We start from the raw sequence: 13,230 nt of genomic DNA, 5'->3' as shown, positions 1-13,230 counted from the left end.
ACTGAGGGATCATTACATTCCAGAGGGCAAACTTCATTCATGTAATTATTTCTTATTATGTAGTTTATTGTTCCAGAACCATTCAATTGTTTACTATGGAAAAGACCAAAACTACCTTCTTATTTTTCTGTCCCAGAAGATAATTAGTGTGTTTTCTCCTTGAAGAATCCCTGTGGACTCCAAGACGGACTTGAGAACCTGGTATTAGAGTCCAAGTGCTCAAGATTCACAGCACACCTTAATTGTGTAAGCAGTTCATTTCCACAGGTAAGAGGAAAGTTTTTCATCTCTTACAAAATATTTTAGAAGCTATAACCTTGAATGTAAAACTTCATTGTATGTTTTAGTATTTGAATCTGAAGTAGAAATTTCTAGTTAGCTTAGAATTGAATTAAAAATGAATTAGGGAACTCCAGGTAACATAGGAGGGCAAATAGGAGAGATTTCCAAAACATTTAGGTCAATAGAGCTCTAAATCAGAAATTTGCTTTAATTTCCTTGTTGGAAGATAACAGTTAGAATAAAGGTAGTAGGAAAAAATTGCTACATTTAAAATTTAAGAAAACTATTCAATAGAGAGAAAATTAACTATTAGCCAGTCATACTTACATGCCATTGGGGGACCATAGACTTTTTTCCAATGGAGGGATATAAATGAATTTTAAATTTATTTCATTAGTTAGTTAACAGATCTAGAAAACACTTCTAAGTTTTGTTTTCTTTTGTTTTAATATCATGGTACTTAACCTTGATGACTTTATAAAATAATTCAAAAACATGCAGATGTTCCCTTGCGTTATTTCTAGGGGATACCCATTTCAGAATTATGGCAGGTCACAATAAGTCTGCAATATCGTCAAGTGGAAATAGCTTAACATGTGGCAACAGAGAAAGCTGCACTGAATTCTGGCTCTGCTAGGAACTTCTTATGTGAGCTTGGTCAACATATAGGTCTAGCTGGTCCTCAGTTTTCTCATCTACAAACAGATGCTGAATGATTTAGTTGCAGGTTGCTGTGTGGATTACATAGGATAATGTACACAAAATTTCTACCCTCTACTAGCCACTTAACAATGTGTGGTAGCTACGGCCTTAGTTTTCCTTCTCCTCAAGCGTGGTGCCTGAAGTCATGTTCTCACGGACATCTGGTACTCTATGTTTTCTGGACGTATGAGGGTTGAGGAACTGATGTGATTTTAGTTTTCCAGAATTATCGTTTTGTTAAAAATTTCGCATGTATATTTTCTTTCTAGTCTCTATCTCTTAAAGTGAAATCAGCTAAATGTAAACAAAATCAGTTCTAATTTCCTTAAGTATGTAGTTGACAGATATGCCTCTTTGAAGAACATCTTGGAGGGAATAAATAAATCCCATGCTTTTTGTCTATCCTTCCTCAATTCCCTTCAGTGAATTACCCTAATGGGACACAGTTGAGAATAAAATGTATCTTCATTCATAAACCACCTTCTTTCCCTAGAGATAAGATCAGAGCTATCAAGGGCTATAAGAAAACTATCATGGACAAAATTATCAGGGGAATTTAAGAAAACATACTATTATTTTACTAACATTCCCAAAGTCAGAATGTAATGACACAGATGCAATATTAAGTTGCCTCATACCATTTAAAATTGGGATTCATTGGGACTAATCTCATGAGAGTGGTATACTCATTTGTCTGTGAATTTTAAGATGATATAATATGAAGACAGTACATACTAAATTTAATAGAAAATAAACTAAAAATTAAACCAGGTAATTGGCTTTTTTTTTTTAAAGATTGGCACCTGAACTAACATCTGTTGTCAATCTTCTTTTTTTTTGCTTCTTCTCCCTGAAGCCCCCAGGACGTAGTTGTATATTCTAGTTGCAGGTCCTTCTGGCTCTGCTTTGTGGGACACTGCCTCAGCATGGCTTGATGAGCTGTGCCATGTGTGAACCCAGGATCTGAACCAGCAAAACCCTGGGCCGCTGAAGCGGAGACTGCAAACTGAGCCACTTGGCAATAGGGCTGGCCCCTAAATTGGCTTTTTCAACATGACAAATTTAGTTAACAACTGAATGAAATAATTTCTTTAATTTATTTATACAGGGTAATGCATTCACTTGGACTCAACTTCTGCATCACTGCCTGTTTCTTCACTGCTAAGGATTTCAATACACCATCTCAGAAAAAAAAAATGAGACTATATTGAGTGGGTTTTGTTTTAAAAAATATTGCATTTAGAACCTATAAATGAAAACTGAAATGCCAGGGTTCCCATCAGACATAGATTTATGCATGATCCAGGTGAAGAATATGACTGAAGTTACCACGTTTATATTGACGGGCTTCACAGGTGATTTTGATGTGCAAGTCTTCCTGTTTTTGCTATTTCTAGCAATCTATCTTTTCACTCTCATAGGAAATCTGGGATTGATTATATTGGTCATTAGGGATTCCCAGCTGCACAACCCTATGTACTATTTTCTGAGTGTGTTATCATTCTTGGATGCCTGCTATTCTTCAGTTGTCACCCCAAAAATGTTGATCAATTTCCTGTCAGAGAACAAAACTATTTCGTTCCTTGAATGTGCAGCACAGATGTTTTTTGATGTTACTTTTGGGACCACTGAATGTTTTCTCTTGGCTGCAATGGCATATGATCGCTATGTAGCAATCTACAACCCTCTGTTGTATTCAGTTAGCATGTCACCCAGAGTCTACGTGCCACTCATCATTGCTTCCTATCTTTGTGGCATTTTGAATGCTTCAGTGCACACAGGGGCCACATTTAGCCTAACTTACTGTGCATCCAATGAAATTAGATATTTCTTTTGTGACATCCCTCCAGTCCTCGCTATTTCTTGTTCTGACACTCACACAAACCAGCTTCTAGTCTCCTACTTTACGAGCATTATTGAGATGGTCACTATCATGATTGTCCTGGTTTCCTATGGTTTCATTCTCTTGGCCATTCTGAGGATGCATTCTGCTGAAGGGAGACGAAAAATCTTTTCTACATGTGGCTCTCACTTAATTGGAGTGTCCATTTACTATGGAACAGTCTTCTGCATATATGTGAGAACAAGTTCCAGTTACTCTTTGGACCAGGACATGATAGTGTCTGTGTTTTACACCATTGCCATTCCCATGCTGAATCCCATCATCTACAGTTTAAGGAACAAAGATGTAAAAGAGGCAACGAAAAGGGCTTTTGGGAAAAATTGGTTTCTCAATAAAGTATACTCTTCACACTAACCGTTACATTGAAACCAATGAAGATTACTGTCCATTGTCTCCATATCAAAAAGTTATGATACAAGTATTTTTTTTACTACTTTTCTGTTCTTCTCAGAAATTTTTAAATAAAGATCATAGTCAAGCCAGTACCCATTCTTTTTTAATGTGAAGAACACTATCATCCATCTGCTTCACATATACACACACGTATATAGACAAATACATACATAAATATGCTAGTACTTGTTCTATTATTTTTCTGGGGCTGCCATAACAGAGTACCAAAGACTAGATTGCTGAAACAGCATAAATTTGTTTTTTCACTGTTCTGGGTTCTAGGCTTTTAGAGCAAGGTGCTGATGGGGTTGATTTCTCCTGTAGCCTCTGTCTCCCTGGCTTGCAGATGGTCATCTTCTGTCTTCACATGATCTTTTCTCTCTGTTTATATTTTGATCTCCTCCTTTTATAAAGTAAACAATCTTACTGGATTAAAGTCTACCCTAAACACCTAATTTTAAGATAATTACGCCCTCAAAGACTCTATCTCCAAACACAGTAATTTTCCAAAGTACTGGGGGTTAAGATTTCAACACACAAATATTGGTTTATTTACACACACAAACACAGGCATATATGTTTCTAAACTTTACATTAAATTGTAATTATTATCTTTCATCTCCATATCACTCAAATTAGATAGGCTCCCATAGTTTCAATCATAAATAACTTTATAATTATGTCTGACTAACTTGAGCAAATACCACCTAATCAATATCAAAACCACAGCTTACCTATTCTGATACCAGTTTCCAAAGAGTCACTGGCATCTGACTCCAGTTCGAAGCACTCTGCTCCATCCTCAGACTGGTGCTTTGGAGGCAATCTAATCCCAGCCTGTGGGTCAAGGACCACAGAGAATGTGTTCAAATGCCTGATCCCATTATCCTGTTGTTTGTGCGGGTGCATTTTTCCCCCTTTTATTGTTTCATTATTTCATCCAGAGCATGGACATTAAACCCATTCTATATTTCCTCATAGAATACAGAGACTAGCCCTTAGCATTTATCAAGAGTATACTTAAACTCCAGAATGACAAAACACAAGCACAATTCAGAGAATAGGTACTGGCCGGACCAAGAGATTGGGCTCTTCTCACAGCTCAGTTCCAGGCATCTTTATGAGTTTCCTTACAGGGCTGAACCTGACTCAGCTGAAGCTCTTTTTTTTTTTTTTTTACCCCTGCCAATTTGTGATGCCCTTGATGATGCCACCTCTCCTCATTGTCCCCTACCAGTTTGTGATGCCCTTGATGATGCCACCTGTCCTCGTTTTGCCCTATCAGTTTGTGATGCCCTTGATGATGCCACCTCTTCTCATTGTCCCCTACCAGTTTTTAATGCCTTTGATTATGCCACTTTCCTCATTGTCCAGGCCGGAGAACAACGTTACAGAAGAGAGTCTTTATGATGCACATTTTTAGCCTTGTTTCCAAGGGGCCTTATTTGCAGTGCAAGACATATCTTCTTCAAAGTTTATTATAAGTGGTAGTGTTTTTTTCTTCCTTTCTTTCCCCACTGTCATTATTATTATTACTATATTTAGTAAAACCTCATGTAATAACAGCAGGGCAGTTCTAGTACATACAGTGCAAACTTAGGATATTTCCCTAAAGTGGGGTTATTAGGTTTAAATAACACCTCAGGATTACACATACAGAACACCTCTTACCACAATAAAGTCCCCTCACAATTTCTCTGCATTTCCTTTCACCTGTTTGAGAGAATCTCCACACTGCTATTCACATGATTCTTTCCTTTAAATGTCTCTTGTTAGTGAGGATCTCATTGACGACCTTGTATAATAGCAATTTACCTCCATTGCATCTCCTCATATTCCATCTTCCTTAAATTTTCCCATTATGTTTATCATTAGTTTACATAATATGCATTTTAATTTATATCTAATTTATTCTCTAATGTATTTTCCAGAGTCTGGAACTGTGTCTGACACGTAGTATTGCTCAATAAATATTCCCTCAATGAGTGATATTTTAGATAGCATACTGTCAAAAACAGTTTATTTAATTCACTTTAGAGATGTCTATGAAACAGAGACAGCATGTGTCATTTAAACATTTGATTTCTTTTAGAATTTCTGGTTTATTTTTCCATTTTAAATTCTTCCTCGTCTTTCCATTGGTCTACTTTGGTATTCTTTCTGATTGGTATTTGGATTTTTCAGTGTTGCCATCTCAGTGGCATCCTACACCATTTACTCTCTCACACTTTCCTTATCAATATTTCTGATTTTTTTCCTTATTTTTCTTTGAATTAGGAGTAGTTGAGTAATTTATTTTCCAAGAGCCAAATGGAACACTTGAGAGGTTTTTTTTAAAAATTGTCATTTATTTCAAAACAGAATGCAGTTTGTTTTATTTTCTGTATTCAGACCTTATGTTTTGCTAATATGGGCATATTTCACAAGTAACTGTCACCTGAAAGCTAAACCCAAAAGTAGGAGGGGCTCAGTGGCAACGGCTTCTCTGCAGCAGGAGTGCAGAGAAAGCTCAGGCCAAGGCCAAGGGCCTAATGGTGAGAGCCAGTGGTGGAGACTCCAAAGAGGCTGAATCACCACCCAAGGAGGACTGCGTGCTGAGGCCTGGCTGGGACAGGGTAGGACCCTGACCCCTGGGATGGAGACCTCTGGATTGACGTCCCTGAGTTCCTGGATTCCTACGTTTCTTGGAACCCTCTGAAGGTAATAAAGTTGCCCATCTCCCCTGTAATACCTAGCGATTCTCCCTCACTCAGGGGCTACGCAGAAGCTTCTATCCTACAAGTCAACACGTGCTTCTTCATGATAAACACCCATTTTTCCCCCGGTCATTATGCCAATAAATGGAATTAAGTCACCATACAGCCGAGGCAGAGAGGTGTCGGGTCTGATAAAAGAGAAAAAGAAATATTCCCCAAAGCACTATAATTTCTCACCTGCACTTTCCAGTAGGAGCTCGCACAGCATACTGGGATGGGACCTGGAGGGTGTTTAGTCAATGAAGCCCAAGCACGGCAGGTAAGGGAGAGTTTACCGACTTGGAAGCACTCTCTTGGACACATACTTAACACTCTAGCAATCATCCAGGAGATGGCTCAGACTTCCTACTTGGGTGACTCCTAGAACCATTGTCATCGTGTTCTACATAAAGAACCAAAATCTCCTAAAATGGGCAAAATAAAGGTTAATTTACAAAGTCAACATTTTTTCTCTTTTTTTAATCATTCAAATATATAATTGATTGCCTAAAGCAGAAATAAGAATGTTTTACAAAGTTTATGATATAAGTGTAGTAGTCACAGTTCTTCAGAAAATCAGAACCAACAGAATATATATATTAATATCTAGGAAGCAGTTTATTATGCCAAATTGGCTCATGTGATTATGTCAGTCCCAAGATCTGCTGTCTGCTAGCTGGAGGCCCAGAAAACAGGTGGTATTGTTCTCGTCCAAATCCAAAGGCACAAGAATCAGGGAAGCAAATAGTGTCAAGTTCCAGTCTGAACCTGAAGGTTCAAGAACTAGAAGCACCAATGTCCAAAGATAAGAGAAAAAGGATATCCAGTGCATGTGGAGAACAAACTTGCCCTTACTCTGCCTTTTTTTCTACTCATACCCTCAATAGATTACATATCATTCACCTACATTGGTGAGAATGAACTTCTTTACTCAGTTTAGAGATTCAAATGCTAATCTCTTCCAGAAACACCTTCACAGACATACTCAGAGATAATGTTTTACCAGCTATCTGAACGTTCCTAGTTCAGTTAACTTTACGCATAAATTTAACAACCATCTTAAATAAAATCAAACTGCATGACAATGATAACATTGTTGGAATATTCTTATACTACATGAAAAGTAATAAAGTGTGATTCCATGGTAGATTCTGATAAGCTGCAGATATATAATGCAAACTCTATGGCAACAACTGAAAATATAAAAAGATAAACTGGTAATGGGAATAAATTGAATGAAAAAACTTTCTCAGATAATATAAAAACAGAAAAAGAAGAGAAAAGGCAGAAAAAGAGGAGAAAAGGAACTATAAACAAAGGAATAGAAAAAATCTACTGAAACAGTAAATTTACATCTAACTCTATTAATAATTAAATATAAATAATATAGACATGCCAATGAAATAAAAATCAAAACTGGTGTGGATGAATTTACATGGAAAAATTCTCAACAAAATACTAGCAAACTGTGTTCAGCACCACATTATAAGGATCACTCACCATGATCAAGTGGGGTTTATCCCTGGGATGCAAGGATGGCTTAATATACGCAAGTTAATCGGTGTGAGACCTTATATCAATAAAATGAAAGGGAAAACAATCATATGATCATATCAATACATGCAGAAAAAGCATTGGAGGAAATTCAACATCCGTTCATGATAAAAACATTTGACAAAGTACACATGGAAAGACCGTATCTCAACATAATAAAGGCCATATATGACAACCCACAGGTGAGATCATACTCAGTGGAGAAAGGTTAAAGGTTTTCCTCTAATGTCTGGAAAAAAGACAAGGGTGCCCACTCTTTCCGCTCCTATTCAACACAGTACTGGAAGTACTGGATAGGCCAGAGCCTATCAGACAATAAAAGAAAAAATAAAAAGAATCAGATTTGAAAGAAAAAAAGTGAAATTGTCTCTATTTGAAGATGACACAATTTTATATGTGGAAAATCCTAAAGATTCCAACAAAAAATGGTTAGCCCTAATCAACAAATCCAGTAAAGTTGCAGAATACAATTTAATATACAAAATTCAGTGGCATTTCTATATGCTAACAATGAATTATCTGAAAAAAAAATGATCCCATTTACGATAGTATCAAAAAAATACTGGGGAATAAATTTAACCAAGGAGGTGAAAAATCTGCCCTCTGAAAACTTAGACATAGATGAAAGATATGAAAAAGACACAAACGAATAAAAAGGTATCCTGTATTCATGGATTGGAAGAATTAATATTGTTAAAATACCAAAACTACCAGAAGCCAGTTATAAATTCAATATAATCCCTATCAAATTCCAATTGTAATTTTTACAGAAATGAAAAAAAAAATTCAAAAATATGTAGGGAACCAGAAAGGACCCCAAACAGACAAAAAAATCCTGAGAAAGAAGAACAAAGCAGGAGATATCATACTTCCTGATTTCAAGCTATACTATAAAGCTATAATAATCAAAGCAGTATGGTACTGGCATAAAAATAGACAGATCAATAGGACAGAATTGAGAGCCAAGAAATATACCTAAATATTTTGGTCAACTAATATTTGAGAAGACAGTGAAGAATATGCAATTGAGAGAAGATGGTCTCTTTAATAAATAGTTCTGGGAAAAGTGATTATTCACATGTAAAAGAATAACACTAGACCCTTATCTTACACCATTCACAAAAAATAACTCAAAATGGATTAAATACTTAAACATAAGAAATGAAATCATGAAACACCTAGAGGAAAATATAGGAAAAAATCTCCTTCATATAGGTCTTGGCAATGATCTTTTTGGATCTGACACCTAAAGCACAAGCAACAACAACAAAAATCTGATCTCTTTTTATATGATTTTTTTAGGACGTTCTCATCTTTTACAGATGGATAGAATTCCATTGTATACACACCACCATTTGTTTATCCATTCATCCATCGATGGAACATTAAATTCTTTCATGGTTATTGTAAATAATGCTACATACATGAGGGTGTAGACATCTTGTTGAGTTAGTGTTTGCATTTCCTTTGGATATATTCCCAGAAGTGGAATTGCTGGATCATATAGTAGCTCTATTTTTAATTTCTTTGAGGATTCTCTATACTGTTTTCTATAGTGGCTGAACCAATGTATAGATTCTCTAACAGTGCACAAAAGTCCCTTTTATCCACATCTGCACCAGCATTTGTTATCGCTTGTCCTTTTGATGATGGCCATTTTAACAGGCATGAGATATCTCATTGTGGTTTTAATTTGCTCCTTCTGGGAAAGCATGCAGACCACACACTCCTCAGAATTCCCCCTGCCAGTGAGAGAGAGCACAGACCCTGATGCCCAGTGGTTGGCTGAGGATTTCTTTGTTGGAGGCACTCATTCCCTTGCTCTTACAGTCTGTACGTATGGACAGAGTGGCCTTCCATGGAGGTTTGAGGGATGTGGCTGGGGCTGAGAAGCTGTGCAAATTCTTACATAATAAAAACACTCAAGTGGCATAACAACCCAGTGCATCATGTGGAACTTTTTGTGCCCTGACCCAAATAAACTAATTATAAAAAAATAAGATTATTAAAATAAATAATATGATTATAGATATGATATTAGATGATTTTATGGAAATTCTGTTACTTTTCTTATTGTAGTAAGGTACCATGGTTATGTAAAAAGAAATAAATTATCAATTATAAGGATGTATAACAAAGGAGTGACAGGATGTCTCAGATTCACTTTAAATATCTATAAAATTTAAGTGCGTTTGGGGGCGTCGGGTGGGCAAAACAAAACAAGATTTGGTGGATTCATGGTAGTTCCTTCTATTTTCATCTGTACTTGTGTTCTATATGAAAATTTCTGCTAAATAAATTTTAAAGTGGCAAAATTTAAGCAAAAGTAAAGAAAGAGAAAGAGACTGAAAGAAAGAATGAGAGAAAGGAAAAAGAAACAAAAAAGAAACAACGGAAGGTAAGATGAAGGAAAGAGAGAAGGAAGGAAGGAAGAAAAAAAGAGAGAAATTCTGCATGGTGCTCTCTTACACACGCACCCCCTTGAGACTGTTACAATAGAGACTGAACCATGAAACCTGGGCAGAAATTCTTTCTCTCTATGTCTGTGAAGTACCACTGAAATGCAACACCTCTTCACTCTTCCAACACTCCCAGATAAACAAAAGGCAAACTTCATTGGGGTCTAAGATATAACAAACTTCAGGGACTAATTTTTATTTCAATAAACCTAATTCAAATAATATAATTTTGGGGCCAGCCCCAGTGGCCCAGTGGTTAAGTTTTACATGCTCTGCTTCAGTGGCCCGAGTTCAGTTCCTGGGCACAGACCTACCCCACTCATCAGTGGCCATGCTGTGGCGGTGGCTCACATACAAAAAGAGGAAGATTAGCAACAGATGTTAGCCCTGGGAGAATGTTACTCAGAAAAATGAAATATATATAATTTTTGAATAAAATTAAATGTCTACTGCACTTCAAAAAGATGCTGAAGAAAATATTATTCATAGGAAGAAACATTAAATTTAATTCCTAGCAAAAAATATACAAAAATCAACCTCAATGAATTCAAAGCCTATATTCAGAGTAAAAACATAAATATTTATTATAACTACTAGGCAAATATTTCTTATGCCATGGGTAGAGAAAAATTTATTAAACAAGTGACAAAAAGCAATAATTACAAGACATTATTTTATATTAAGGAAACATTGGTTTATAACATTATACAAATTTCATGTGTACGTCATTAAACATCAACTTCTGTATGGACTATACTGTGTTCACTACCAAAAGTGTGGTTTCTATCCATCACTTATAAATGTCTCCCTTTACCCCGTTCAGCCTTATTGACAAATTAGACCACGTTAAAATAAAGGAAATTTGTATATTGACAGATACCACCTAGAAGAAATGGGTAAATAACTAGAAACATACAATCTACTATATCACAAAAAAATAGAAAATCTGAACAGACTAATAATGAATAAGGAGACTGAATCAGTAATCACAAACCTTCCAACAAAGAAAGGCCCAGAACCAGACAACTTCATAGGTCAATTCTAGTAAACAGTTAATTAAGAATTAATGCCAATTCTTCTCAAATCCTTCCAAAAAGACAATACATAATGTGAGGATGTGGAAAAAAGGGAACTCTTGTACACTGTTGGTTGGAATGTAAATTGGTACAGCCTATATGGAAAATAGTGTAAAGTTTCCTCAAAACACTAAAAATAAAAAATAATCCAGCAATTCTACTGAAGGAGATGAACTCGCTGTCTTGAAGAGATATCTGTACTCTCATGTTCATTGCAGTGTTATTTACAATAGCCAAAACACAGAAATGGCCTATGTGCCCATCAATGGATGAATGGATAAAGAAAATGTGATATCTATATCTATATATAATGAAATGTTATTCAACCACTAGAAAGAAGGAAATCCTGCCAGTTGTGACATCATGGGTGAACTTTGAGGTAATTACACTAAAGGAAATGTCAGACTGAGAAAGACAAAAGTGTATAAACTCATTTATATGTGGACCAAAAACCCTGAATTCACAGAAATAGAGCAAATTGGTGGTTACCAGCGGTGGGGGAGAGGGGATGGGAAATGGAAGAAGGTGGTCAAAGCATACAAACTTCCAGTAATAACATGAGTAAATTCTGGAGATGTAATTTACAACATGGACCATAATTAACAATACTGTCTGTAATATTTGAAAGTTGCTAGCAGAGTTGACTTTAAAAGTTTTCACCACACACAATAAAACTGTGACTATGTGAAGTAATGAATGTGTCAATTAACTTGTGGTATCCTTTTGCAATATATACATATGCAAATCATTATATTGTACATAATAAGCTTATGCAGTGTTATATTTTATATTTATACATACATATACACACAAACATATATATATATATCATATATATATATGATATAGCTGGAGGAAAAAGAAAGCTGGGGGAGAAAAGAAAGATTCCCCAAATAAGCAAAAATTCCAGTCACACAATAAGAGGAGTAGAACTTTTTCTTTTCATATGTTTATTAATAGATAAATAGAATGGCATGTCATTTTTTAATATTAATATTTTATATCAATACTATATATCATATATGGTATTTATATATTATTTATATACACAGAAAACTAAAAGTAGAAGAAAAGTAACAAGTCATGATCAACCATTTCATTGAAAAGGAGAAATCCACGGCCCATAAACATCCGAAATAGTGGCCAGTAATGAGATTTCACCCCCATTCAAGTAGAAAAAATAGAAGGCTCAGACAATACCAAATGCTGATGAAGATGTTCACAGGCATAACAATGTAGCACCGTTGATAGGAATGCACACTGATATGATCAGTTTAGTAGAGAGATTGGCACCACATGTATACCAGACATTCATATTCTGTAGAGTCCAGCTATTCTAAGTATACACCCAAAGGGAATTGCTCCAGTACACTAAAGATCGTAAAAAGGAATGTTTTTAAAAAACTATTCTTTATAGCAGAAATATGGAAATTCTAAAGATCCATTCTCAGATGTGTCAATAAATAATCCATATTTTATTCACAAAATGGAATATTTTACAATATCTAAAATCAATAAACTCCAGCAATCCACAATACATAGAATGAATCTTGGTGATATCATATTATAAAGTAAGTTAAAAAATGTTGCTTATGGCATAACAGCTTTTTTAAAAAAACATACGAAACATTAAACAACTGAAGCAAAAGATGTTTAATATGTACATTTAGATAAGATAAAATTAAATAAAACTGAGAGTAAGACGATACTGAATGCTGGGTATAGGATGGTGCTTTCTTCTTGTGGTAGAAGTAGAAAAATGAGGCAGGGAGAGGCCACATTTCACAAGTAAACTGCTGTTAATTTCCTCTATTTTATATTGGGTGGCAGTTTCAGAGTGGCTTTTTAGATAACCAACAACCAAAATTTAAAATAAATAGAAATAAGCAAAGATTGAGCGCCCACACATTTATATATTTGAGGGAGACATTAAAAAAGACTCAAATAAATGTTCACGGACTGCAATTTCAAAATCACTTGATTTAAATCATTCTTTGAATGATCAAACGAGTCAGTTTAATCACAATAAAAATCCAACGGAAGTTGTCAACTGTTTAATGAAAAGATATTAATAAGTTTTTTTTTATTTTTGTGGAAAGGACAAGCAAAGATAAAATAACTTCAAG

General features: G+C 35.3%; 1 protein-coding gene across 1 annotated transcript; it reads left to right on the top strand.

Moving 5' to 3' along the window:
- Positions 1-2,248: 2,248 nt before the first annotated feature.
- Positions 2,249-3,241, top strand: LOC106846131 (olfactory receptor 5T1-like). The gene has a single exon (XM_014864720.1). The coding sequence runs from the start codon at positions 2,249-2,251 to the stop codon at positions 3,239-3,241; it is 993 nt and encodes a 330-aa protein (XP_014720206.1).
- Positions 3,242-13,230: the final 9,989 nt, after the last annotated feature.

The sequence above is a fragment of the Equus asinus genome, chromosome 10 (assembly GCF_041296235.1).
Source record: "Equus asinus isolate D_3611 breed Donkey chromosome 10, EquAss-T2T_v2, whole genome shotgun sequence".
Classification (NCBI taxonomy): domain Eukaryota; kingdom Metazoa; phylum Chordata; class Mammalia; order Perissodactyla; family Equidae; genus Equus; species Equus asinus.
Note: the sequence above shows the minus strand (reverse complement) of the source record. Positions and strands in the feature narration are given on the sequence as shown.